This window comes from Elgaria multicarinata, chromosome 8 (genome assembly GCF_023053635.1).
Source record: "Elgaria multicarinata webbii isolate HBS135686 ecotype San Diego chromosome 8, rElgMul1.1.pri, whole genome shotgun sequence".
Classification (NCBI taxonomy): domain Eukaryota; kingdom Metazoa; phylum Chordata; class Lepidosauria; order Squamata; family Anguidae; genus Elgaria; species Elgaria multicarinata.
In genome coordinates, this window is record NC_086178.1 from 53,186,699 (window position 1) to 53,214,370 (window position 27,672).

The 27,672-nt window shown below is 43.0% G+C and overlaps 2 protein-coding genes across 8 annotated transcripts; both read left to right on the plus strand.

The window, feature by feature from the left end:
* The first annotated feature begins 1,634 nt into the window (after positions 1–1,634).
* PROC (protein C, inactivator of coagulation factors Va and VIIIa) lies at positions 1,635–11,510 on the plus strand. 3 transcript variants are annotated; one of them, XM_063132410.1, is made up of 10 exons: positions 1,635–1,702; positions 2,193–2,255; positions 2,552–2,628; positions 3,701–3,861; positions 5,119–5,143; positions 5,908–6,018; positions 6,866–7,012; positions 8,251–8,345; positions 9,766–9,883; positions 10,860–11,510. In XM_063132410.1, the coding sequence occupies exons 3-10, from the start codon at positions 2,559–2,561 to the stop codon at positions 11,429–11,431; spliced, it is 1,299 nt and encodes a 432-aa protein (XP_062988480.1). In that variant the 5' UTR covers positions 1,635–1,702; positions 2,193–2,255; positions 2,552–2,558; the 3' UTR covers positions 11,432–11,510. The 3 variants fall into 3 exon arrangements, with proteins under 3 accessions (XP_062988480.1, XP_062988482.1, XP_062988481.1); XM_063132411.1 differs by lacking the exon at positions 2,193–2,255 and having other exon boundaries at positions 1,637–1,702; XM_063132412.1 differs by lacking the exons at positions 3,701–3,861; positions 5,119–5,143.
* A 4,563-nt stretch (positions 11,511–16,073) lies between these two features.
* LOC134402728 (coagulation factor VII-like) lies at positions 16,074–27,598 on the plus strand. 5 transcript variants are annotated; one of them, XM_063132422.1, is made up of 9 exons: positions 16,074–16,104; positions 16,791–16,914; positions 17,494–17,654; positions 18,296–18,320; positions 19,368–19,481; positions 21,982–22,116; positions 23,086–23,414; positions 24,503–24,620; positions 25,389–27,598. In XM_063132422.1, the coding sequence occupies exons 2-9, from the start codon at positions 16,836–16,838 to the stop codon at positions 25,964–25,966; spliced, it is 1,539 nt and encodes a 512-aa protein (XP_062988492.1). In that variant the 5' UTR covers positions 16,074–16,104; positions 16,791–16,835; the 3' UTR covers positions 25,967–27,598. The 5 variants fall into 5 exon arrangements, with proteins under 5 accessions (XP_062988492.1, XP_062988491.1, XP_062988490.1 ...); XM_063132421.1 differs by lacking the exon at positions 16,074–16,104 and adding an exon at positions 16,111–16,490; XM_063132420.1 differs by lacking the exon at positions 16,074–16,104 and adding an exon at positions 16,111–16,588 and having other exon boundaries at positions 25,389–27,597.
* The last annotated feature ends 74 nt before the right edge of the window (positions 27,599–27,672 follow it).

Consider the following 27,672-nt stretch of genomic DNA (forward strand, 5'->3'; position numbering starts at 1 on the left):
TCAATTTGGATGAATTGAGCTTGAGACAGCACAAGCAAAAACAAAAAAGAAGCCAATTAAAAATAGCAGATGAATATAGGTGATGGAGGCCAATGGAGAAGACAGGGACCAGGGTAGATAAACCCAAAGCTTGGAAGTCATCACCATATAAATGGTACTATAAAAACCACGATAGACCATGCGTAGAGGCAAACATGGGACCAAAACCAATTCTGAGCAACCTTAATAGTAGTCAAAGATCATGGAGAACCTTCCCCTATCCAAACATTTAAGAGCATTGATAGAAGAACCAGCTGGGAACAGAGCTAGGAAATTCTGAAGTATGGATCAGAAGCAAACAGTAAACTGTTTTGAAGGCAATACAGAGGCCATAAAGTCTAGGGATGAGGACAGAGGAGAGAGCTACGATCCAGCATCATGCCATTATAGTTCCATGAGAAATTATATAAGCAGACCAGTGTAGCTCTCTAGTGCTCTCTTATCGATTCTTCAACTTGAAATTGAAGAATCTTCAAAGAATCTGGGCTGCTTCAGGAGATAGATTGGGGTTGCGGGAGTTGGAAATGGAAAACCATGACATCTGGAATGTCTTGATGCACCCTAAAATGGAAGTGAACTGCATTAGATTTTGCCTTATTGTGAAGTAAGAGAGATGAAATATCCTTTAAAGAGTTTAAACATACCTGTGTTTGTTGAATACTAACATTGCTTTAACTTGTCATTATCTAGACAATAACTACAGAAGAAAATCGGAGAGAAAGGAAAATGTTTGAATGCAAGTGATTCCTGGAGGTTGGTATTGGGGCTCTCTGAAACTCTGAAGTTTTCCTCTCCCAGGGTGGCGTTGGGTAATCCCAATCTTGAGGATGGAGCGCAGGGTTTCTGGGTGGGCATCCAGGTACTGGACCAGCCCTGTCCCCTTCCTGGTGGAAGGTGACCAATCAGCATTGTACATTGATGGTGCGATATAAATAAATAATAATAATAACCAGGCATCGTCCCTGCATTGGTCCTGAAGCAACATCAGACAGTGGAAGCTCTTTACTAACATTGCTCTGATTGAAAAAGGCAGGCTGAATCCCAACTTTTTCCATCTGCGGCTTCGCAGGAAAGCCCTGCAGTGGCTGTGAAGCTGCACCTCATCTTTTAACTGACGCAGTGCAGATCCGCAGCCACTGTGGGGCTTTCCCCACCTATAGAATCGTAGAGTTGGAAGGGGCCTATAAGGCCATAGAGTCCAACCCCCTGCCTCTTGAAGGCCTCTAGTGTGGTAGAGGCCATGACCTCCCTAGGTAATTGGTTCCATTATCGTACTGCTCTAACAGTCAGGAATTTTTCCCTGATGTCCAGCCGGAATCTGGCTTCCTGTAACTTGAGCCCATTATTCCATGTCCTACACTCTGGGAGGAAGAGATCCTGGCCCTCATCTGTGTGACAACCTTTCAAGTATTTGAAGAGTGCTATCATGTCTCTCCTTCTCTTCTCCAGACTAAACATGCCCAGTTCTTTTAGTCTCTCCTCATAGACAGCCCCCTGGTCTTCCATTGTACTCTGTAGAATCCCATAGAAACAGTTTTTGTTTATCTGAAAGGAAACCTCTGAGAGTGTGTCTCTGAGTAAATATTTGAAGTTATGGATTAACTAGTGTCCTCGGGGTTTGATGGCGGAGCAGTAGACAACTGGGATTCAGCTGTTAAAATCAGTAAGTCTTCTGTAAAAAAAAACCAATGTCCTGATTCTTCTTTAAAAACTAATTAATATTTTTAACCTAGCCCAAAATAGGGTGAAAAGAGTAGGGAAAATAACAGTGGGATAGCTCATAAGAGAATCAGCAATACATTTAGTGTTGTCTTCATTTATGTGTAGTATTTATTTTGCTTTGGTAATACAAATCCAAAGGAAAGGAATAAAGATGTAGGATTAATTTTATACTCTCAAGAGCAAACGCTATTTTGGCAGTTAATAAAAGTACAATCCTATGCATGTTTAAAGAGAAAAAGGTCCTGCATCTCCCAGCATTCCCCAGCCAGCCAGTTGTAAGTCCCCAGTTGTAAGACTTCTTTCTGTCTAAACATGCGTAGAATTGCACCTTTAATTATATAAAGTGGTGGAGACTGGTGAATGGGAAGAAAGTATTTCTAATGTCTATATTATTATTTTTTAATTTCTATCCCACTTGTTTTTCCTCCAAGGAACCCAAGGCAGCGTATATAATCCTCCTCCTCTCCATTTTATCTTCACAACAACCCTGTGAGGTAGGTTGGGCTGAGAGTCTGTGACTGGCCCAAAGTCACCCAGCGAGCTTCCGTGACCGAGGGGGAACTAGAATCCACATCTCCCGACCCAACACTCCACACTGGCTCTCTGGTAGTGTAAGACTAAATATAAATCCGAAACTCTGCCCTATGCTTTTTGTGCCAGTGTAAACTATAACAATCACAAATGTTGGGGAATGTTTATTAAAACTTAATAAAAACATATACTTTAAGAAGTCATAACAGCATGTATTTCACTAAAACAAATTGTCAATTTCTGGTGGTTATTCTCTTAGGTGTGCTATGTGGCAAATCATTACCATTTTGGCATTTTCAGCTGCCTTCATACTGCCTAATGGCCATGGAGCCTCAGGTATATCCTTCTTTTTCCTTCATTAGTTTTATCAGACAGATATTATATTCCGTGAGCCATTGCATATTCTATATGTCTAACAGTAAGAGCTTTATCACACCAGTGTTATACTGTGCAATCACTGCGAATTCAGTGCAAAGGACTCCGAAGTTTTCCAGTTTATAATCTGCTTTTATTGTGAAGTACTCTGAAGTTTTCCAGTTTATTATCTGCTTTGAATGTGTGAAGTACTCCCATGCATCCTGCTTTAATTGTGCTGTAAAGCCAAAAGACCTGACCTATTTTGCTACTAGTTTTGGAGCGAATCATTTGTTGTTTTCCGAGCAGCCACTGGGGGCGCAAGAGCAGTATTTGATACTTATTAAGCTTCAAATTAAACAAATGCTTACATCTGCATAAGTTTTAAAGCTAAAGACATCAAAATTGGCACAGTACTAGATATTAAGGAGAGCTTTAAGCATACCAAATTTGAATCTGATTGGGTCATCCGTTGGTTTTTTATGATTTTTTTTTTACATTTCCCCCCTTAAACCCTTTTCCTGGTATGCAAAGGATCTTAGGAGTGCCGCCACCCGGGATGTGATTTAGCTAGCAACAACAATATCAATGCCAGTTTAGCGCTGTAGGGGATAATGCGAGGGAAACAGGTATGTGGGATGAAGCTATAAGAGTCCAAGTCCCAGAACCAGTGGCATGCTCTATAAATATGCTATGTAAATAGCAAAGTCTTCAGAAGAGTTCCGAATGACATCTGAGGGTTAGAGGCTGGATGTGAAAGCAAGTGGAGGGAGGGTTGCACAGCACTATACAAAGTGCAGAATAGGACCTTGCATTCATCAACACCATTTTGATAGTTCTGTAGAATAGCAGCAGCCATAGCTCAAGTCTACATTATTTTTGTCTATTCTAACATTTAGTGGTTCCAAAGCATTTAATGTTTCCTATTTTTAAAAAAAAATAATTCACCTTACATTAGTTATAATTGGTGAACGCATCTGTAGAACTATCTGCAGCTAGCAATGTGGTAGCGTAAACAGCCCATATGGTCTTTCTCCCACACACACCCCTGCAGTATTTTACAGCAGCCAAGAAGCAAATCAAGTGCTGAAAATCCAGAAGCGTGCAAACTATCTCTTTGAAGAATTAAAGCAAGCTTCTCTGGAGCGGGAATGTATAGAGGAAGTGTGTGATTTTGAAGAAGCCTTTGAGATATTTCAAGACAAGGAAATGACTGTAAGTGATTGCAAAATAAATACATCAGAAGAGCCCTGATGCTGGATCAGACCAAGGGTCCATCTAGTCCAGCACTCTGTTCACACAGTGGCCAACCAGCCATCTGCCAGGGATGAACAAGCAGGACATGGTGCAACAGCACCCTCTGACCCATGTTCCCCAGCAATTGGTGCACACAGGCTTACTGCCTCGAATACTGGAGATAGCACACAACCATCAAGGCTAGTAGCCATTGATAACCTCCTCCAGGAATTTATCCAACCCCCTTTTAAAGCCCTCCAAATTGGTGGCAATCACTACATCTTGTGGTAGTGAATTCCGTCATTTAACTATGCGCTGTGTGAAAAAGTACTTCCTTTTATTTGTCCTGAATCTTCCACCAATCAGCTTCATGGGATGACCCCTGGGTTCTAGTATTTGGAGAGAGGGAGAAAAATGTCTCCTTAACCACATTCTCCATACCATGCATAATTGTGTACACCTCTATCATGTCTCCCCTCAGCCTCCTCTTCTCCAAGCTAAACAACCCCAATAATAATTTTGAAAAAGGAAATAAGGGTCAAATCTCGGTATATCAAGCTGAAGTCTAAAGAATGTATTGAAACATTTTAGATTAGCGTTGCTGATTTGAGATTCCCCTACCCCACGCAGCTGGCGCAACATCTCTGTTGTATTGCAAGGAAGGTCTGGATGCTCTGCTGCTAAGTTATCCTTAGAAATTGCCACATAAGCTATTGTTTCAGTTGCTTATGTGGTTGGGCTGGCCCTAGGTTGGGCTGGTTGTTGCCAGAGCTTGGTGCAGCCTTGCCCAGCTGGGTGCACTCTGAATGTGTTGGACTGCAACTCCCGTAATTTCTAGCCACTGGGAATTATGGGAGCTGCAGTCCAACACACCTGGAGGGGTCCAGGTTGAGGAAGGCTGGCTTGGTGCATGGTGGAGTGGTTGTAGGATCACATATCCAGCTTGCAACTCAACCCACATACTACTTGCACCCCTGCCTTGTGGAATTCTACTATTGAGTCATAAACTGGGCATATGTTTAAAGCAGTAATATGATTACTTCTTCACCAAATGCTGGATCCATTCAACCCACCTGCCAAATTAGATAGGTCATCTACAAAAATAATAATCATATTATTATTAGGTCAAGGATTATTATTTTCTTGTCAGCATGAAAAGATGGTGAGATACAGTCCATGTTCAATCATGGAAAAGAATCTGTTTCAAGCCTTAACTCAGAACTTGTTTCTTCACAGCTAGAACTTTGGCCAAAGTATTACGGTAAGTAAAGAAGACTACAGTCTTGCTGGGTATAAAGAACACCTTTGAATTCTTCCCACCACACGAGTTTTATTAGTTAATGCTACTTTCTCAATTAGAAGGGACTTTCTGGGGTTTGTGCTATAGAACAGGGGTGGGCAGACAGTGGATCAGAATCTACTGGTAGATCTATGGATGGTCTGAAATAGATCAGTGGCAAGAATTTCTGACTCCTAATTGTTTAACTACAGCAGCAACAAAATGCCTCCCATCACCACAGCCAAAATTACATTGCTGAAATTAGGGAAGTTTAGGGTAACCAGAAGTGGACTGTGAGCTCCATTCAGTTCTGATGTTCAAAACAAATCCCGGTGGCAGATGGAGGGGAAAATACACACACACACACACACACCAAAAGACAAAATGGATTCCACAAGCCTGAGGTCTGCTCAGCCTTGCTAGAGAGGTCACAAATGAATACCCCACTGAATATTCCATTGCCATTAGTAGCCATGGAACAGTGCACTCCTCTGTTTCTCCTTGGGTGCTCAAACTAATTTTTTGATGCTTCCTGTAATCTTGAAGCAGCATTGCATTCCAAAGCAGTTCACACTGCTTTTATTATTTTTCTAATATCCTTCCATATGCATGAAAGGAATGAAGCACAACAACAGGATTGTGTTGTGTATAGTGGCTGGGGATGCCAAGAGGAAATGTGGTTAATTGTAATCTTGCATGATGTGGTATGGCATATGGTCTGGGTTTCCCTCAAAATGTATTTTCAGATGGAGATCTGTGTGAATCGAGCCCGTGTTTCAATGGACGCTGTCAAGATGCTTTCGGGGAATTTCATTGTATTTGTAACAAAGGCTGGGAGGGACGCCTGTGCCAAGCTGGTAATGCTGTTTTCAGTGCTCCGTTTTACAAATATATATATTGTTGCTTTGTGATGGGTGACTGTTTGTAGTATCAGGCTCAGATTGAGAATATGTAAATCACTGAACATGCAAACTGTTCTAAAAGCCTTTCCAGATGTACATTATTGTAGATCTTGCAATCAGAAAATTTGCTAGCAAGAATAAACCTTTTGCTCCTTTTCTAAAGTGTGAAAAGCAAGTAGCAATCCATTTTAGATCCCACATATAAGATACAGATTTTATACTCAAGAATATTGCCATCATGATACCATCAAGCATAAGCACTTTGCTTTTTGCAAAGAAACAAGTCGAAAATGATAACAAATGTAATGCACAATGATCAGCCCTCAGTTTCTGTAGACCTTTATAAGGAGGTAGAATCATAGAATCATAGAATAGCAAAGTTGGAAGGGGCCTACAAGGCCATCGAGTCCAACCCCCTGCTCAATGCAGGAATCCACCCTAAAGCATCCCTGACAGATGGTTGTCCAGCTGCCTCTTGAAGGCCTCTAGTGTGGGAGATCCCACAACCTCCCTAGGTAACTGATTCCATTGTCGCACTGCTCTAACAGTCAGGAAGTTTTTCCTGACGTTCAGCTGGAATCTGGCTTCCTTTAACTTGAGCCTATTATTCCATGTCCTGCACGCTGGGAGGATCGAGAAGAGATCCTGGCCCTCCTCTGTGTGATAACCTTTTAAGTATTTGAAGAGTGCTATCCCCCTCATGATAGTTGAATGACACCAATAGTTGAATGACACCAATGGACCCTTCCATGATATGATTCTGTCTTCTTTCATTGTATCTTTTGGTACTCTTGCTGCTCAGAGCTCATCTACACCAACTGTTCTACTTCCTATGGTGGCTGTGGACATTTCTGTGAGGAGGGCGAAAGAGATAATGAGCAGTTCCGCTCCTGCAGCTGTGCTTCAGGCTACCGGCTAACAGATAATTATACAACTTGTGAACCTGTTGGTAAGAGAGAAGGATGGAAGGATAAGCACAGGATTGGTTTTAATCTGAGGACTTCCAAATCAGAGGCACCAACATTGTTTAAACCATCAAGGAATAACCTGGCTGACAGAGGTGGGTGAGATAAACTCTCCCCGCTTTTCTCAACCAGGACTCCATGATGCAAGCCAGGTCAACCTTTTTCATCCAGAATCAAATGCTAGACTCATGTTTTCCCCACAACTGACTTGGCATTAAAAACAGGACTTTAGGCACTCTTTAGTAACCTAAAAAGTCACTAGACATGGTGGCTTTTTGCTCTCACCATGGATTTCCAGGTGTCAGGATTAGGCCTGTTCTCCCTAGTGTTGGTGACAGGCTTGTGGGAGGGGAGGGTGTCAATCAGAATCCAAAGAAGAAGAAGATGAAGGACCAGAAATTTAGCAGCCAACACAGGAAGCGGGGGAGGAGATTAGCCAAGATTCTTCAGAAGTCAAGGATGAATCTTCACAGCAGTTTATCTGCGAGAATGCAGATGGCCCGGAGACGATCCCCCCACTCCTGGGAACTTACCCTCTCTCTGAAAGGGAGGGGACATTGAAGTTGACAAATCCCAAATCCTCCACAGAGTCAAAAGGGGGGAGTTGAAAGGAGGTGGGAGGAGGTCTCTTTGCCTAGCAGCTCATGAGAAGCTCCTCAAGAAAAATGCTTCCTTACTAAAAGTGCCTGTTGGAATCCTAGGAACAGCTCTGTTTGAGTTGAATGCAACTGCCTAGCTTTGTTAGTCAAATTAAGCTTAGAGCATAGCTTCTAGCATGCAGACACCCTTCTGGTGGGAAGAGATTTTGTTTGTAGAATAAAACTTTGTGGATTACACGACAGACGTCTTTGTTGTGAGGGGCTCCCTAAGGCCTTAGCTAGACGTAAGGATTATCCCAGGCAAATGGAGGGGTCGTCCCTGCCTGCTCCCGAGATCCCCTGTGTGTCATTTGGATGCACAGGGATGATCCGGGGACAATCCTGGGATATAGGCCTGGTCTAGCCATGGCCTAAGAGGCTGTCAAAATGCTGAGTCACTGTTCCTGGGCCTCTCTATAAAGAGCAGGTTTCATCCACTTTCTCCACATGGGTTTCTGTAGAACTTTCATAAATAAGCAAAATATAAAGGGCTTAAAAATTTTGGTTGCATATTGGGATGATTTTTTTAAAAAAAGTAAAGTGGTAGGGATGGCACATCAGTCTTTCAACATCTCTTTTTGCAGGTGAATACCCCTGTGGAAGAGTTGTGGAGCCCGAGTCAAACCTCGTTAAAGTCACTGGAGGCTTACCTGTGGGAAAAGGAGACAGCCCCTGGCAGGTAAGGAGTGAAATATTCAGTCTGTACTTGCAGCTGCTTCCATTGAATGGGCTTGCCTTTTCCCAAGTGTTGGCATCAAAGCCCCTTCTGTTTCAGATTTTCTAAGGTCAAACCAAATGCTTGAATAGCCCAAGCAGAAGACATGGTGAAGGGTGCTTCCAGATAAGGCTTTTATGGTACCATCACCTCGCCTCATTCATGGAATTTTACAGGGGGTCCAGGCATGTTTGTTTTCAACTTCTAAACCTCCCATGTTTTCCCACTGGTTCTTCCATCTTTTCTCATACCAAAGAAAATACTTTAAGAAAGAAAAGATAGAATAAGTACTTAGTGTCTTCTGATGTTACCACTGGGCCCCCTCCATATGGAAGCACCCTGTATTTTTGAAAGTACGGTTGTTGGCTCCTAGGCCAATGTTGATGTAAGATAAATGGGTAGTAGTATAGTAGTAGTAGTAGTTTAAAATGATGTCTGACTGCCCTCTGGATCCCCAACTGCAACCACCTCTTTGGCATTTTAAAATGGTATTGGGACTTCTAGAGCCATTTAAGGATTAACTGTCTCAAGTTAAAAATTCCATATGGAATCACCTTAACATTACATATCTCAGTAGCATCCTGGCTGCCTATAAAGAAAGAAATATGGTATTAATCCAACATATAATTAGACTTTTGGTAAAATAAATGGGTCTTGGTTGAAATAAGAATCAGATCAAAGACTTTAAACATTCAGGCATATAGTGGAAATTGGATAAATATCTTCTGTTCTGAAGTAGGAGGCCCTGGAGCCCAAATCAATAAAGAGGCTTCTACTGCTGTTCAATGGTCACTTGGCAGCGCCATTGGAATTGTGCAAAATGTATGTAGTTCCCACACTATTCCTGTGAATATAATTCCCATTAAACTCCATTGGACCTAGAACAATGGACCTAGAACACAGACACTATCACGCAATATCATCAGTGGAGTGGTATTGGACATACACTGTGAAGTGAAAGATGTGTGAATGAAGTCAATGGCTTAATCTACACCAAGCAGGATATTGCACTATGAAAGCGGTATATTAAAGGCAGGAGCCACACCAAGCAGGATATAGCAGTATGAAAGCAGTATATGGTATGTGTCAAGGGGACCCAACAATTGTGAGTGCACTTTAATACCACTATAAAGCAGTAGTGTGGCTCCTGCCTTTTATTTATTTATTTATTGCATTTATATACCGCCCCATCGCCAAAGCTTTCTGGGCAGTTTACAAAAATTAAAAACAGTAAACGTTAAAAACAAATATACAAAGTGTACAAACAAAAAGCATAAAAACAACAGTATCGTTATAAAAACAGCTATATACTGCTTTCATAGTGCAATATCCTGCTTGGTGTAGATTAGGCCAATGTCAGTAACTTTCTTCCTTTCCATTTCAGGTTATGCTGAGAAACAGTGCAGGCCGTTTCAAGTGTGGTGGTGTTCTCATTAACTCCAACTGGGTGCTGACAGCTGCTCATTGTGTGGTGGGAGAACAAAGGATCAGATTGTCATTTGGTAAGGAAAACCATATTGGACACATTTCTTTTTAATATGGGATACTGCAATCAATACCCTTGAAATTTCTTTCAACTAAACGATGGGCAAGCCCTAGAGACAGTTAGAATGGCTTAGGCTGAGGCTCAAACTAGGTGAGAGTCCAATCACACAATTAGGAATTGTGTCATTGGTTTTTCAAAAGTAAATTGCAAGCGTGGGCAGTGATATGGGTCTTCGTGTAAATTTTGAATTGGAAGATTTTCCAAAAAAGATCTCCAGAGCAAATTTTGCTAATTTGCATAGGGTCATTTGCAATGAACAAAATTGCATCTGAAAATCACTAGATCCAATTTATTATGTTTGTTTTACTTGTATTTAGTAAAAGAAAACAAAGCTAAAACAAGTATTTGACCTCAAATATTTGAGGGGGGGAATGAAAGCACATTTAATGGGATTTAAGTGTTATATTATGTAGAACTTTTTGCGGGGGAGAGATCAAAGGTACTGAAAACTGTTGACACACAAATTCAGTCTTCCTCAATCAGGTGTCCTCCAGATATGTTGGATTGCAGCTCTCAACATCCTTCAGTCAGCATGGCTGACTGGGGATGTTGGGTATTGTAGCCCAACACCAGGCTGAGGAAGGAGGTACTAAGTAATTTTATCAACCAACAGAACAGTACATGATATCCTGACAACCTCTCATCCATTTCAGCAGAATTCAGCGCTCTTCGACTGAGGAAGAGTATTGGTTATATCCAGCAGAATATACAATTCTGGTGGATGTACACAAGTTCTGCAGAGATCCAGGGCCTTTATACTCTGCAAAGAGTCATATAGCCACTAGTTCCTATTATAGAAATGGCATTTGCTTATCTTGAGATGCAAGAAATAAATGAAACCCCTTCCTTAAGGGCTCTGCTTAATTGTTTTTTGAAAAATGAGGTTGACTTTTATTGCAGGAGACGGTACAGTTTTTCTGTTGCCCCTACAGGTAAATACTATCGCCGGCGAAAGGATGACAATGTAGAAGATATCATTGCTGACAGGCTAGTGCCTCATGAAAATTATTCTGCCATCACCTCTGACAATGACATCGCATTGCTGCACCTACACCACCCAGTTCACATTAACAGGTTCAAGCTGCCCATCTGCCTGCCTTCCAAGAATCTGGCAGAGCAGGAGCTGATGAAAGAAGGGACAAAAGTAGTGGTGACAGGCTGGGGTGCCCAGAGTGAAGACAACAAAAAGAACCTCTCCTCTGTTCTCAAGTATATTGAAGTCCCTTTGGCATCCCGGAATGATTGTGTTCATGCTATGTGGCATGATCTCTCTGATAACATGCTCTGTGCGGGGATACTGGGAGATAGACGAGATGCCTGTGGGGGAGACAGTGGTGGTCCTATGGTCACGAAATTCAAGGACACCTGGTTCCTAGTTGGGCTAGTAAGCTGGGGAGAAGGCTGCGGGAATCCTGATAACTTTGGAATCTATACCAAGATCAGCTCATATCTTGACTGGATCAAACAGAAAATGCAAACCAAAGATGATCCAATCAAACACTAAGTCACGAAAAGGATGATTTGGGACTACTTTGGCAATGCACTCAGAATAGTATGCTAATAAATACAGAATATACAAAGCGGGCATGTGCTGTGTTTTGCTTTTGTTTAATAGCTTCCCCAGCATATATACATCACGGGTGTTTAGAATGAAGACCACTGCCTAGGCCTGGTGGCTGCTGGGATTTTTGCAAAGAATGTCCGACTAAGCAGAACCTGGTCTGATCCAACAAAACATTTCTTATGATGATAAGTAAGAGTGTGTTCTTACAGTCCATTACCCCAAATCAGAAGTGTTAAAAAGAGATCCAGGAAATGGGTGAAAAACTGTAAGCCCATATGTATGTATGTGTATGTGTGTGTGTGTGTGTGTGTGTGTGTGTGTGTGTGTGTGTGTGGTGAGGCGCCTGACTCCTGCACTTGCGTTCCTTCCTGGCATCTGCATGGGAAAGAACACAAGTGTGAACTTTCCCCGCTCTGTATAAATAAATAAAAATTAAAATCGGGGGGGGGGAGGACTGGGGCAGTTCTTCCCCCCTTTTTAAATTTATTATCTGTATCTGCGTTTTTCTAAAAAAAAAATGGGGGGAGGAATGAGGCAGCCAGAGGAGGATGCAAAGAGAGGGACGCCGGGTGAACCATCCTTCCTCCCTCTGATCTCCCTCTGGCTGGCCGTTCCTTCCCCCCATTTTGTTTATTTTTATTATCTGTATCTGTACAGCTGCACAGATACAGATAATAAAAATTTTAAGCAGGGGAGGAGGAACAGCCCTGTTCCTCTCCTCCCCCCTTTTAATTTTTTATTTTTACAGAGGCATGGGGCCACCCCCTTCCCTGTCCAGCCCATGTTGACCAATCAGGGGGCGCCATTGCCTGTGATAAGCCTCTGCTGCCCAAAAAGTCAGGGTAAGTGCCCAACTTTTTTTCAGCGGAGTTTCCAGGGTTTGCCCCTTGATGGCGTCACAATGGCAGCTGCATCATGCAGATGACTTGCCGCTACTGCGAATCCACCCTGGGGCAAACCCTTCTGTAGACATGGCCCTGAAATGTTTGCTAGTTAAAAATATTTAAATAAACTGAGTTTTCAAAAACATTTGGGGGACTTCAGTGGCCAACCCAACTCACTCTGGATTTTATTTACCATTTTTTAAACTCTGAAGTAAACTTATTGAACTACTATTTTTAAAGGGTTTTTATAACTTACTTTTTAACGTTTGTTGAGAATGTATTCACTAGTATTAAATATTAGTAAATATTTAATATTAAATTAGCTCATTCTGCTGATAGATCAGCTTCTGCTGGTGATTTCCCCTCTCGCTTGCAGCTCCCACATCACCTCAAAATGTGGTCCAAAGTGTTGTCTGAGGAGAAAATGATGTGATGTGAGTAGAAGGGGGGATCTATACTACTGCTTTTAAAGCGCTTTAAAGCACTTTGAAAACATTTTGAAAACTGTATGTGCAGTGTGTTCTGGGCCCCAACAGTTGTCAAAACTGTTATAAAGTAGGGATGTGCTCCGCTTCTAATCGGACTGGCGAATTAGAAGCGGAGTGGGGGGCTTCGCCTGCCCTTAAGGCAAAGGCGAAGAGGATTGGGGGGCCGGTGGAGCGTGGCGAAGAGGATCGAGGTGAAGGCGGATCCTTCGCCTCGATCCGGAGCTCCGCCGGAAAGGTAAGTGGGGTTTACCGGGCCCTGCCGCTGTCGCTGTCGCCCATGCGGTGACAGCGGCAGGGCCCAGTAAACCCCCCCTCCTCTCCCTTACCTGCGTCCATCCGCGGTCCGTCGGCTTCTTCAATTGAGCCCGCGGTTCAACCAGGAAGTCTAGGCCGCACTTGCCCGGTAAACCCCCACCCCCACCTCCGGCCTTACCTGGCGCCACTCCCCTCCACTGCGGAGCTCCGATTCGGAGCCGGAGCTCCGCAGCGAAGAGGAGCGGAGTATGGGCGGAGCGGAGCGGGGGGTCCGTGCACACCCCTATTATAAAGCGCTTTAAAGCAGTAGTGTAGATCCCCCGAAGTCAGCTTGCGTGACATTGGATTCCTTCAATTTTCAAAACATACTTGGAAGCCTTTATTCCCCTCCCAGCTCCAGTGAAGATAAAAGAAAAACCACATACACTTCGTTGATGAGATGCTGCTTGTGATCACAGTGGTGCATCTTAAACTTTTGCTGCTACTGGGTGCTCAGACACACGGCTGGCCAGGACATTTTGCTGTCTGAAGCGAAGAACAAGATGGCACCATCTCCGATTCCATGTTCAAACGGCCACCCCCTCCCATCTCGCTGCACCTGCGCTGGGGACTAGCAAGTTCTTTTTCACCATGCAATTTTGCAGATATAGGGAGGCGTGCAGACAGACTGCCACCTCCCCCACAGTGAGCCCTCCAATATATTTTTTTTAAAAAAAACCACTTGTGTATTATTTCTTATTTATTACTGGAAGCTCTGCAGAGTCTGTGGAGGCACAGAGGTGGTCCAGTGGCCATTGGGCTCATTTGTCCACCCCCTCCTTTCTCCTCCTGTCCAGCCATGGTGACCACTTAGGGATCGCTATTGGCCGGGACACACCTCCGGTGCAACACTGGAGCAAGGTGAGAGATGGCAAATCTACATCTGTGCCTTGCTGGGAGGAAAAAGTCACGGTAAGTAGCCGACTTTTTAAAAGCGCATCTTTGGGGGTTTGCCCCTAAATGGTTTCAGGATCATGGCTGCGTCAGCTGCCCAAAATGCCGCCACTGAGCATTTACAGTGGGGCAAACAAGCTGTCTAGAGGTACCCTAATTTTTTTTTTAGTTATTTTCATGTGTGACAGTACTGTTTCAAGGAATTTGTACTAAGAACCATTTTCTAAAATTTATCTGTACTCAAGTTCAAGGGCTACCTATTGCATTTAAGATGCAATATCAGCTCTCTAGAAAACACCGCACATGGCCTGAGTGAATTCAGTTTACACCAGTCCTCCCCAGCCTCCCCAGGGGCTACGTAAAGAGTCCTGAGGATTAGAGGGTGGTGGCTCCGATGTCAGTGGGGCAGTGAATCCACTCCGGGTTTCAGTCAGAACCAGCCAGCACTCTAAAGGACTTTAGAGTCCTGCATGGTTCTGACTGAAACCCGGAGTGGATTCACCCACCCGCTCCACATCAGAGCCACCAGCTTCCTCTGGTGGGCATTTGTGTGTCACCAAAAAAGAGAGGGGAAAGGCTGCAGATTTGTGTACAATTTGCCCATGCAACTTTATAGATATTGAAGCACATTTAGAAATCATTACTAGAACTTAAATAGAAATGCAATGCATCTCAATGTCATGACAGAAACTGGGACTAGATTGCATTTGTGGTTGCTTTTATGTGGAATTGTAGCTATCGGTTCGTTTTGTATTTATTTATTTATTTATTTATTTATTTATTACATTTTTATACCGCCCAATAGCCGAAGCTCTCTGGGCGGTTCACAAAAATTAAAACCACAGTAAAACACCCAACAGGTTAAAACACAATTACGAAATACAGTATAAAAAGCGCAACCAGGATAAAACCACACAGCAAAGTTGATATAGGATTAAAATACAGAGTTAAAACAGTAAAATTTAAATTTAAGTTAAAATTAAGTGTTAAAATACTGAGTGAATAAAAAGGTCTTCAGCTGGCGACGAAAGGAGTACAGTGTAGGCGCCAGGCGGACCTCTCTGGGGAGCTCGTTCCACAACCGGGGTGCCACAGCGGAGAAAGCCCTCCTCCTAGTAGCCACCTGCCTCACTTCCTTTGGCAGGGGCTCACGGAGAAGGCCCCCTGTAGATGATCTTAAGGTCCGGGTAGGTACATATGGGAGGAGGCGTTCCTTCAGATAACCTGGCCCCAAACCGTTTAGGGCTTTAAATGTTAATACCAGCACTTTGAATTGGGCCCGGACCTGGACTGGCAGCCAATGAAGTTGTAAAAGGACTGGCATAATGTGATCTCGCCGGCCAGTCCCTGTTAATAACCTATTTGTTTTATCATATTGTCGATGTTTTATAGATAAGCTGACCAGGGAAACATGGATGAAGACTGGCTAGCAAATGGTGAAATTAATTAAATAAATGCGTGTTTGAAATTGTAAACTGCCACAATGCCTTGGAATGCCTGTGTGTGTGTGTGTGTGTGCGTGTGTGTGTGTGTGTAAATAATAAATATTCTTTCCCCCGACTGCCTTCAATAATTTAAGCTGATTTGGTAGCCTGTTCATTCAGGGTTGTGGTACCTGCTAAAATAAAGTAAATGTATAACTACAGCTCTGGGTAGGAGGAAAGGGCATTAGCCTTCCAGAAAATGACCTTTTTGTGCCTGTAAGTAGAGATGTAGAAAGTTTGGTGGGAAAAGTTCACAATGCCTTCAGGAGATTCAATTGTGTAGTGGCAAAGAAGAGAAAGCCCAAGCATTTCAGGAAAATATCCATCCAATGTATGAATACTATATAAGGAAGTTGTCCTGGTTTGAGTAATGGTGTTTTAGGGTTTGATTAGCTTTTTAAACCAAACATGATTTTCTTTGGGCTGGGACATTCCCCCACCTCTGTCCAGTTAGCACCCTAAGAGCTAGGGCTCTTTGTCAATATTTGTGGTAGATTAATCATCAACAAATAAATTCCCAGAGTTTTCTTTGGTGCTGATCTAAATAGCAGTTTGTCCTTCCTAATGAGGTAAGAGAACACAACATTTCCATCTTGCAACATACTGGCGGCTGTTTCCTTAAAGGAAAAGGGTGTAGATGTCTAAAAGATCTGTCCTGGGACGCTCTCCACTTTGTCCATTTCCCCCCTCCCCTTTCGATACCAAGACCGCTTCATGTATGACGAGGTTTCAGTTCCTGGATACCCCTTGCCCTGTAAACTTTGGAAATACATGCTGAACTTGATAAATGGCATTAGCATCAATCAGGCACTGCAAGAAAGACAACGGACAACCTGTTCAAGTTGGATGCCTTCCACAGACTACGAACAGGATAGGACAGAGAATTGGCTCTTGTCTTCTCTGAGCATCAGTCCAAGTCTTTACCAGTCCAGCACAGCTATTCTTCTCCCTTTGGGTTTGGACAAGATGTTCTAACAATTGTTTCTATCTCCTTCAACATGCAGGTTTTGCTGTAATAGAGCATCTGAGTTATCATTCCAGTGCATTTAATGGGTTGGTTTTAGAACATATTTAAATGCATTAATAGTCGTGAAATATACTTCGCTTCCAATTCCTTTTATTTTTTATTTGTTTCTCCTTCTCTTATCCTCACGCCCTGATTTTCGCATATACACATGGCTGCTCTTTCTCTCCTCCCTTTCTCTTTCACCTCCCTTGCTTGGGAAATACTGGGTTCATGTTCTTCTCTGTGTAGGTGATCTTCTACAAACCAAAATATTCTACCCACTTTGGCTATACAATGGCTAGAGCTTCCTCGGGTGCAGCCTTGCTTTTATTAATCTGCTCCTTCTACAGCAACCTATCATGTTCCTTATCAGGTAGGTACCTATTATTTTCAAAGTGTAGCTGTGGCTGTAGATTAAACAAAATTGGACAATATGTTAATAACCATAGCAGAGACCTAACTTTGTTAACGTTTACCTGTTCACCAGAAAAATTCTATCCTAAATCAATGTTGTTGCCTCCATTTTATCCACATACTGGTCTGAGAAGAATTCTGGGGTTGAATCATAGTAAAGGAACTTGAAATATGTTTCCTTAATGTATCGTTTCGTTTGTGGTAATCAAGAGGGAAATGACCTAGGCAGGATCTACACTACTGCTTTATAACAGTATTAAAGTACACTGACAACTATTGGGGCCCGTTGACACATTCCATATACTGTTTCAAACTGCTTTCATAGTGTTATATGCTGCTTGGTGTAGATCTGGCCAATTCCACCTAACCTAGCCCTATAGGTGACCGGATGTATTATGCAATCCTGTGCATATCTACTAGGAAGAAAGTCCCACTAGGTTCAACAGACCTTACTCCCTAGTATGTTTGTTCAGGATTTCATCCTAAATTCGAAAAACAAACACAGGATTAATGGTAGTATCTCCTTCTGGATTCATAGTTTTTATGAGGAAACATGAGGCAAGCCAGGTTCTGAGGATTCATAAGCGTGCCAACCACTTCTTGGAGGAGATTCGCCCAGGAGATCTGGAAAGGGAATGCATTGAAGAAAAGTGTTCATTTGAGGAGGCAAGAGAGATTTACAAATCACAGGAGAAAACGGTGAGGAATTCAGAAAATCTAAAGCTAGTTCTGGCAGCTGTGATCTACAAAGAAGGGCACCTGCTTTGTACCCCACAAATGCTGTCACAAGATCAAATAACCACAAAATAGTCTGCGGTCCCATTAATATAGATCACTGTAGTTGTACTAGAAGAGGTATAACCCACAATTCATCAATAAATCAGCTCCACATTACAACCAACTAATAAAACCATTGATTAAAGACACAAAAGTCAGCAGCCATAAAATTTAAGCTGGAGTAATTCATGTACGGCTGCAGCTGAAATTGCGTTTTTCTGACACTTGGCCCTGTTTCCCTCCTTCCCATTCTCTCAAGAACCAATTTGTACAGCTCCTATAGGATGTCACACTAAAGATGAGGGAGGAGATCTTGCCCATTTACTTTCCTATGACACAGATCCCCTTTTAATGAGACCTCCTGAGCTCCTTTGTACCGGTAGATCCTGATCTACCTTCTTCCCTGCTCTGTAGCACAGGACGTACTCCATCACAAGTGGTTTAATTAAACTCATACACTGAATCATTTAAATTAAATCTAAAAGTGTGGAAAGGTTTCCACCACCCACCCCACTCTTTGACCTATTTAATAATATTTTTCATTTTGTATAATTATTTTGCAGAAAGAGTTTTGGTTCACTTACACAGGTAAGAGTTTATCTTTTGTTATTGTTCTTTACTACTGTGAACAAGTAATTGCCAATGCAAACTGAAGGCCTACAAAGGTCCTAGGAGCTTCATTTGGCCCACCCCCACTTGGCCTTCTATTATTTATTTGAAGATATTTGGGTTCTGGTAGGTTTTTTTGTCTGTGGGGCTGAATTGATTTAGGTTGCAATACAGTACACACTTACTTGGGAGCAAATCCCACTAAACTCAATGGTTCACATGTAACAACAACCCAGAGAATGGGTTCATTATAGGTTGAATATAGATGGAGTATGGATTGTCATTGAATCATGGGTGGTTGTTGAATTGCAGGTTGTTGTTACTTGCAAAACTTGCACTATGGTTTAACTATGGGTTGTTAACCACAATCTATCCAGGAAGAGAACCCATGGTTTGTTGCTGGGTTGTGAACTCTGGATTGTATGTGGTTAACAACCCATGGCTAAGCCATATTGCAGGGTTCACATGTAATAACCCACAATTCAATGACAGCATATACTAAACTTGTACCCTGGATTATTGTTATGTGCAAACCAGGTCAATGGAATTTCCTTCTGAATAGAATTTACTTTTGAATAGACACTGTTAATGTAGTTTGAGTAGAATGAACTGTATTAGACATGCTTTTGCTGTATGTCTCTATTTTAATGTATTGTTTTACTAATATTATTAGTTTTATCTGTAATTTCAATATTGAAAGCTCTGCTGCATATTGCAATAGAAGGGCAGAGTGTAAATTTAGGGTGCCCATATGGAAAGGAGAACAGAGCTCCTGTATCACGCTAGAGTGACCAGATACAAAAGAGGGCAGGGCTCCTGCAGTTTTAATTGTTGTGATGAAGAAGGAATTTCACCAGGTGCTGCATGCCTACAAATGACTCCTGCTGAAATGCCCTTTTCTATACAACTGTTAAAGATACAGGAGCCCTGTCCTCCTTTCCATAGGGTCATCCTAAACATTAAAAGAAATATAAAAACCTGCCTTGATTTGATTTTTTTATCACAAACCTGTCTCCTTCCAAACAGATTTAAACCCTTGTAAAGAGAATACCTGTAAGAATGGTGGAGTCTGCCAGGTTAAACACTATATATATTCCTGCACTTGTCCTCCAAGGTTTGGAGGGAGTCACTGTGAACTAGGTGAGTGTGGAATATGGGCTGATATTAACTAACCTGGGGGGATTCCACACGTTGTACTGAGGGCGCTTCCATGCGCCCCCAGTGCGACCCCAAAGCGATCGTGTAGCTTGCCTGGAGAAGAGACGAGGAAGAGGCGTCTTTGCCGCCGCCGCCGCCGCCGCCCACCTACCTCCTCACCGGCCGGGTCGGAGAGCTCGGCGGAAGAAGGCGGGGCCTTCTTCCACCAAGCTCTCCGACCCGGCCGGTGAGGAGGTAGGTGGGCGGCGGCGGCGGCAAGGACGCCTCTTCCTCGTCTCTTCTCCAGGCAAGCTACACGATCGCTTTGGGGTCGCACTGGGGGCGCATGGAAGCGCCCTCAGTACAACGTGTAGAATCCCCCCGTTCCATATTCAAGCTCTCTCTGCTGTCTTGGGCTAGATCTGCACTACTGCTTTATAGTGGTATTGAAGTACACTGATAACTGTTGGGGCACAATCCTCATTCCATATGCTGCTTTCAAAGTATTATTTCCTGCTTTTTATTTCACATCCATAATAATTTGTCACAAGGTGTAGATCTGGCCCGTGGTTGTAACAGCAATTCTATATTATAAAGCTTGGGACTCTTAAGATCTTCCTTAGAGACCCTTCTCCAAGTACCCCAGGGGAGGTGCAGTGGGTGGTTACCAGGGGGAAATGCCTTTTCCAGCATTGGCACCTCACTCTAGAATGCTCTCCCAAGAGAGGCTTGCCTGCCATCTACCTTAAGGTCATTCGGGTAGCAGGCAACTTTTTCTTTTCCACAGGACTTTAAATTTGTTTTAGCTTAAAATCTGACTTCTGTCTCTGCCATGTGATTTGATGCTGCCATGATGTGTTTTGTTTTTAATGTGTGTGTGTGTGTGTTTTCCCCATGTATTTTATCTGTTTGGGGGCTGGATCCAGACTTAGTCATACTTACAGGAAACCCATTGAAAACAATGGTACTTAAGTTAGCCATTACTGACTTAAGTCCTATTGGCTTCAATGGGTCTATTCTAAGGATGACCAGGTCTGAATCCAATCCTTTGTATACATTAACCAGGGGCCAATACATTTTGGGTGGCCTTGGTGGCAATCCTCCAGGGTAGGCTCCAGTTAAGGGTAGGCATGGTTAGGCACCTACCTGCTGAGGGCCCACACCTCAGCAGGAGCCCCTTGGAGTCAACCTCCTCTGTACTGTTACAGCCTGCTTGGTCACCTGCCTCTTGCTCTTGCTCAGACAACAGAGGTGGCGAGAAGTATGAGCAGTAGGTGCCACTGCCTGCTTCCTCTGTGTTTCTCAAGCAAGCAGGTGGCAGCAATAATGAGAAAATGGATGAGGAGCAATAGCAGCTGGTGACAATGGCACTGAGAAAGTAGATTCGGTGAGGGAAGGGGCCCCTTCAGAGTGCCTTGCTCAAGGGCCCTCAAAACTTGAGCCAGCACTGCAAGCCCCTCACCCCCCCCCCACCATGCCTCCACTGTGAAAGTGAGGGGTGGTGAATGTGTGCGGGCTTTCTTGGCTTCCATGCCTGTTGGGCAGCTAGAGCTCCCCACAGGCACAAAGACAAGACTCCCCCATCCCTACTGGTGCTCAGCTCAGCAGCAGCTGCGGCTGAAAGTCCGCACTTGCATTCCTTCCCGTGCAAGTGTGGGAGCCAGAGGCTTCGCGGCGCCAAAGTGCTGCTGTCAAGGCGGGGGCCTGGAGTCATCAGCTGAAGATTCAGCATGGTGCAGATTTAGAGCATCATTGGATAAGTGTTTTATTACATGCTCATTACTGCCCACTCATGGTTTTTCACAGGTCCTTTTGATGAAGCCGTCTGCCTCCCATGCGACTCCGGCTCCTTCTGGTCTTCTTTCTGCCACAAATAAGACCCCAATAAATCCGATTTTGGGGTGGGGGAGGGAAGCGAAATGTGCCACCATTTCCTGGCTGTGTGCAGGAAAAGCAGCACGATAAAAATGTCCACTGAATGGGCCATGTGGTCATTCTTTACTTCCCCTGTGTCCAGAAAGAGGAAATATCATGGGACAGTGATGGTAAGGAAACACAATCCCCCCATCTCAATAGTGTCCCTGAGTGCACCTCTTTACTTTTTCCTACTTAAATGAATGGTTGCCATTTGATCCTCTGTGGAAGAATCAAAGTGCTGCACTTGAAGACACTGCTGTGAGGAGGAACACTAGGCTGGGTAGAACATACACTCAATCCCATGGGTGAGCATGGGCGCATGCAATCAATTCCTATTTTTATGATTTAGATTTACAAACCAACCTATTTATGTGGGCTCAGGATGGGTAATTTAGTTATTTGATTTGTACCCACCTATCATCAAGAAAAATGGTATTCAGAGTGGCTAGATAATATAAACAGCGTACTATTCCATATAGAATATAATCCCCCCAATCTAGAGGTTATTGTTATGTGCTTTTTGGTCAAGCATTGCTGTTGAAAAGCTGCAGCAACAACCTAAATAAAATGTATACTTTTGATGCAGCGATGTCTCAGTGCTGGTACAAAAACGGTGGCTGCTGGCACTATTGCCAAGATACTGAACAGGGGCTTCGTGTGATCTGCTCCTGTGCAATGGGATATACCCTAAATGACGATGGCAAGACATGCACACCATCAGGTAATAATGACTAATATTTGTTGACTGAGAGCTCCGTCAGACAAGTGTTCTATTGCACCCTCGTTACTGGGCACTCATTTATTTTTGCGGGTCCCTCTCGCGTTGTCTGCCTCCCGCACACCTCCCACCCCTACTGACCTTCTTCATGCCACAAAAACAACAATAACACCCCAATAAACTAGAAGAGATGCCATGACAATGCTTGTCCAAATTTCCTCCTCATTTGTAGACCTGGACATTCCATCTTACAAAGTGTGTTAGGATTTTTTATCTCATTTTGCTCCCACCCCGCTGTGGAGCTAGGTGACCAGTGGTGGCATACCCACAGCCAGCCAGAGAGAGCATCCAAAGTTGGGTTGGCTTTGGAACTTGTCCTCAACATCCAGACCAAAATTCTGTATTGGCCTTCCCCAAATTGGTGCCCTCCAGATGTGATGGACCACAACTCCCATCATACAATTGTAGCACAACACATCTAGAGGGCACCAGGTTGGGCAAGGCTGTTCTGTTTCCACTGCACCACACTAGCTACATACTTCATCGCTTGCCTGAGGCCAAGCTTGTGTTTTGTGAACAGCTGAAGAAGCCCAAGCCCCAAAATCAAAATGAATGGTATCCTACATTGCCCCAATATCACTCAGTGCACTTCTTGGACAAGTGGAAATTTGAACCCGGGTCTCCCCAGTCCTAGGTATAATAGTTTGGTAGGTTAAGAATGTGAGTAAGTTTGTAGGGGATGTTTAACATTTTTCTCAAGGATTCAGTGTACTGAAGCATAGAAAATCTGTTTGCTTAAACACAAACAGATTGTTTAGGGGTTATTTTTATTTTTAATGTTTCAAGAAATGTTTCAAGAAATGAGACACAGACTGAGAAATGTCATGAGGCATAGTGTCACTCATTTTTGTTGGCTCAACAGCCTGCCTTATTATGCTCATTGGAGTTTTTTTTAATTTTCCCCTCTTATAGACCACTTTCCCTGTGGGCTGATTAAGAGATCCATACGCTCTTATCAGGAAAGTTCAGCTGAAGGCAACCAAACTACCACTGGAGTGAATGATACAGTGGCTCAAGAGAACGTGGCCAGTTGGTATCAAACATTTCTTCAAGCCTCCTCAGCAGAGCTAAACCTGACAATGGTACAGGGAGAGACTGAGCAAGACGCTGACGAAGAGATGAAGGGAAACATCACAAAATGGGATTTATACAGCTGGCTAAACCTCAACGCCACTGATAAAGAAGAGCTTACCAGGATAATTGGAGGCTCCTTCTGCCACCCAGGAGGCTGTCCCTGGCAGGTACCGATATTTTTCTTTAAGGTTTTGACAAGATGGCCTCAGTAGAGTGGCTATTGGTTAGTATAGAAATGCGGTTGTAATTGCTTAACTCTATGGCTAGGTCATATGACCATTTAGGTATCTTTAAACAAACAGCATCAAACTAGCCATCTGATTAATTCTCATAATCTCCCCTTGAGGAAAGAAGAGTACTGATGATGGAGGGAGTTATTAGGACTATTGCAACTACACTAGCAACACTTGTCCCATCATATAAAGATGTTTTTAGGATGTTTTTAGGATGTTTTAACAATGTATATTATGTTTTAATTCAGTTTTATGCATTTTATATTTACTGTTGTTCCTCGCCTCAATCAGAATGGAGAGGCGGGTAAGAAATATGATGATGATGATGATGATGATGATGATGATGATTACAGTGCTTGTCTAAGCCTGTAAGGAGCTGCTCCTGCTGTGAGCAAAACATTGCCCAAAATATGCCCCAGAGTGGTATAGCAGTAAATTTTGAAGTACAGGCACTCATCATGACAGTGCCCCTAGCCACCCCACGCGAGGTGTTTTGATCCCAATCAACAAACCAGTTCTAACAGGTTTCATCTCCACTAGCAGCAGGTCTTTTGCAAAGCTAATGGGTCTTCCCATTCAAGACCAAGGCATCCCAAAATACTTTGCTTTACAACGGGGCACAACATATTGTTCTGGGAAAATCCATCCTTTCTCCCAAGCAGCTCCTGTAAGGATAGCAGGTAAACTCAGAGGGAAGAGGGAATTCTTGGTGGTGGGGTGGTGGTGAGATTACGTCAGAGTCCCTGTTAATAATAATAAAAAAAAGTCCCGGTGCTGCGTTCCTGCTAGCCCTGGCTTCAGTACACCACTGGCCCTGTATCATTGTATCTTTTTTTATAAAACCTTCTTCTCACACTTCTGATTCAGTACTAGATAATTGACCAATCCCCATGCAGATATTTCTTCAGATCTCCTTACCTGGTTTGTTTTCTTGCCATAGCTTCTTTAGTTTCCGACCTGAACATCTCTCCAGTTGAGTGAGTCATTATCAGGTTGAGTGAATTGACTTTTTCTTTTTCTAGGTACTGATCCAAAATCATAGAGGTTATGGTTTTTGTGGGGGCAGCTTAATCAGCAGTCAGTGGGTGCTCACTGCAGCACACTGCCTTGATATCATTAACCCACATCATGTTACTGTAGGTGAGTGTTTCCGAGCCACCAATGCAATTGAAAGGTCACACAGGTTGTTCTTTTGCCAGCACACACCCAAGAAGAGGCAATGGACTCCTCCATCCAGCTGAATATCCCAAATTTCCTATTTTTAAAATGAATGTATTTCTAGTCTTCAAGGCCATAGAGGTAAGTGTGAATGTGTTGGCTTGTATTCAGGATCTGCTTTTGGTTGGGAGAAGGGCTCCATTTATGGAAGGTGCTCCACCCATTGTTCAGGAATACCCCCTCCCATCCTGCACCATAGCTCACCCCGTTAACATGTTCCCCTGATTCTCTGCGTCACATTTTCAAGGAGCAGGAGGGACTTCTGAGGGGACGGGGAACTCCATGTCTGCCAGCCCAGTTGCAAGCACCTAAATTTGGATCCAACCCATAACAGCAATGTTTTCTAACATGGTCTTCAGTGCTGAACAAATTGCCATCCTAAGTGAAGTTTGGAGGTGGTGTAAGCTGTTTCATCAAAGAGTGAGAGGCTCATTTTTTAGTCAATAGAACAGCCTTCCACCCATCTGGAGGGCACCAGGTCCAGGAAGGCTGCAATAGAACATTCCATGTTGAAGAGTCTATCTGACTTCTGAATCTTTTGGTTTACATAATCAACATTTTAGCGGGATCTTTGGAGCCTTTTCTTCATTTGCTTGAGGCTATTTTTAATTCAGCTCTCATTGTTTTCTCCTAGCGACAACTAGCTGTACAAAGACATCCGATGGCTTTACACTTTCACTTGCTTTTCAGGGGACTTTGACAAATATCAGAGAGAACGGGATGAACAAAAAGTGGGAGTGCGGCAGTACTGGAAGCATCCTCAGTATGACCCGGAAAACTACAACAATGACATTGCTTTGCTCCAGCTGACCAGTGACGTTGTTTTCAGTGAGCACGTGCTCCCGATCTGCCTTCCCAGCCCTAACCTGGCTACTTCACTGATCGACGAAGGAGCACAGGGAATGGTTAGTGGATGGGGGGCTACTCATGCCAAAGGGAGGTTGACTCGCTTCCTCCTGGAAGTCCGGTTGCCTGTTGTGAGCATGGAGGTTTGCAGGCAATCAACAGAGAAGCTCATCACTGACAACATGTTCTGTGCAGGCTATGATAAAGAGGTTCAAGATGCATGCAAGGGAGACAGCGGGGGACCTTTTGCGGTAGCTTATCGTGGCACTTGGTACCTCCTGGGGATTGTCAGTTGGGGGGAAGGTTGCGGCGAAGTGGAAAAATATGGGGTCTATACAAGAGTAACCAACTACATGGCATGGATAAAAGAAATAGTTGAAAGTACAACTGATGCAGGGCAATTTTTACATGGCCTGCAATGAAAGCCATTCTGTATAAGACATCGTTTTTGCACAATGGATTAACTATATGAGAATACTTGGTCGCACAGGTGACATTGCAGGACTGCGTCCTCACTGCTGATATGTTGCACTGATGGCCAAAAACACAACATGTGAAAGGAGTTTACTCATACATCTACAATTAAGAAAGACATGAGTAGTTGCTGCTGGGAATAACTTTCTTTGACTCAACTCATTTTTTGAAAAACTATGCTTCTTGTCCTCAACTTCCATCTTGCTAACACTAAGCTATAGAAGCAGACTTTAGTTAACTTATTGAAATCAGTGGGACTAATGTAAAGTAGGGATGTAACCCATTGACTGCAGCAATCTGAGGCAGCAACTAAGATATGAAAAAGGGATCTAAAGCAACCAATTCTACCAGGGTCTTGCAGTGTGTATATCACAATTCTTCCAATTAAAACAGTAATGAACAGCTTGTTGAATATGGACTGTCTCTCCCACCCCCCCAACCCTGTGAGGCTGATAACACAACTATCCTAAATGTTTTATTAAACACTATGAATGTTGGGACTTTGTTTTAAACATAATAGTGGGCAATTGTTATTTTAAATGCAGAGCAACATAGGATATGTATATAGGCTTGGTCTTTCAACTCAAGTATTGTACATGGCAAGCACATTAGGTTGATCGCATAATAAACAGCCTTATTTGCCAAATATTTAGTGTGAATAACAGAATCATCCAATACCTAGTCAATCATACAATTTCAGTTAATAATTCTATTTTTTATACTTAGAACAATCCTACTGAACTCCCAAGAAAAGTGGGTCTACTATTGCAGCCTAAAAGGCTAATTATTTGGGTGATAAAGGTGCTTCCAGTCAATACTTTTATTGTACAATCACACCATCTCACTTCAGAATCCCCTTGTTTGCAGAACTGCCGTCTTAAGAGAACCTTGATTATATTATCCCTTTCTCTTCCCTTATTTGGACACATAGACTGCACATGTTGTACTCCACTTACTACTTACTGTTTTTCTTTGCAGTTGTTAACCCCATAAATGCCTGGTTTTATTTTAACATATGACCAAAAAAAACCCTGCTTATATCCTCTTATTAAATCTTAATAGACAGCATATGATTTTGGTGTCTGTTCTCTTCGTTGTTCTAACTCTGAGCTGTACATTTTCAAGTTGCACACAACACCTTAGTCAAAAGATCCCATAAATATCTTTATAAGGTGTATGGATGAAGCCATATGCTTCACTCAAAATAATTAATAAGGATGTTCGTAACCCAGGTATTACTGTCCAAGTGTGTCCATACTATCAGAGTCACTCACTGTTTACTTTGATGCTTAGGCACTTATGGGTAAAATGACAAAGACTATATGAAAGCTTTAGAGGATTGTAGTCTGCTTGTTGATATCTGCAGAGGTCTTATTCTTATAGGCTGAACTGTGCCTTATGTGGAAACAACCCAGCAAAAGCTAAACTAAGTTCCATTGCAGTCATGGAACTTAAGTATTTTAATTGTGCACTTAAGTCTAATGAAACTTAGGCACATTTAAACTGTCACAGGATTGTACACCTAACCTCTGAAATGTGACATGTAATGACTTGAAGTGATTCTTAGCTCTGTGTGTGTACACATACATGTATGTCGCATATGCTATTGATTTTCAAAGTTCAGTATGATGCGCTGAACCTTCTAAACAAACAG

Excerpts from the sequence above, each read along its gene's own strand:
- LOC134402728 (XM_063132422.1), top strand. The coding sequence starts at position 16,836 with ATGGCTAGAGCTTCCTCGGGTGCAGCCTTGCTTTTATTAATCTGCTCC. Across the intron at positions 16,915-17,493 it reads CCTATCATGTTCCTTATCAG|TTTTTATGAGGAAACATGAG; the intron begins GTAGGTACCTAT and ends CTGGATTCATAG. Across the intron at positions 24,621-25,388 it reads CCCACATCATGTTACTGTAG|GGGACTTTGACAAATATCAG; the intron begins GTGAGTGTTTCC and ends CTTGCTTTTCAG.
- PROC (XM_063132410.1), top strand. The coding sequence starts at position 2,559 with ATGTGGCAAATCATTACCATTTTGGCATTTTCAGCTGCCTTCATACTG. Across the intron at positions 2,629-3,700 it reads TAATGGCCATGGAGCCTCAG|TATTTTACAGCAGCCAAGAA; the intron begins GTATATCCTTCT and ends ACACCCCTGCAG. Across the intron at positions 8,346-9,765 it reads AAGGAGACAGCCCCTGGCAG|GTTATGCTGAGAAACAGTGC; the intron begins GTAAGGAGTGAA and ends TTTCCATTTCAG.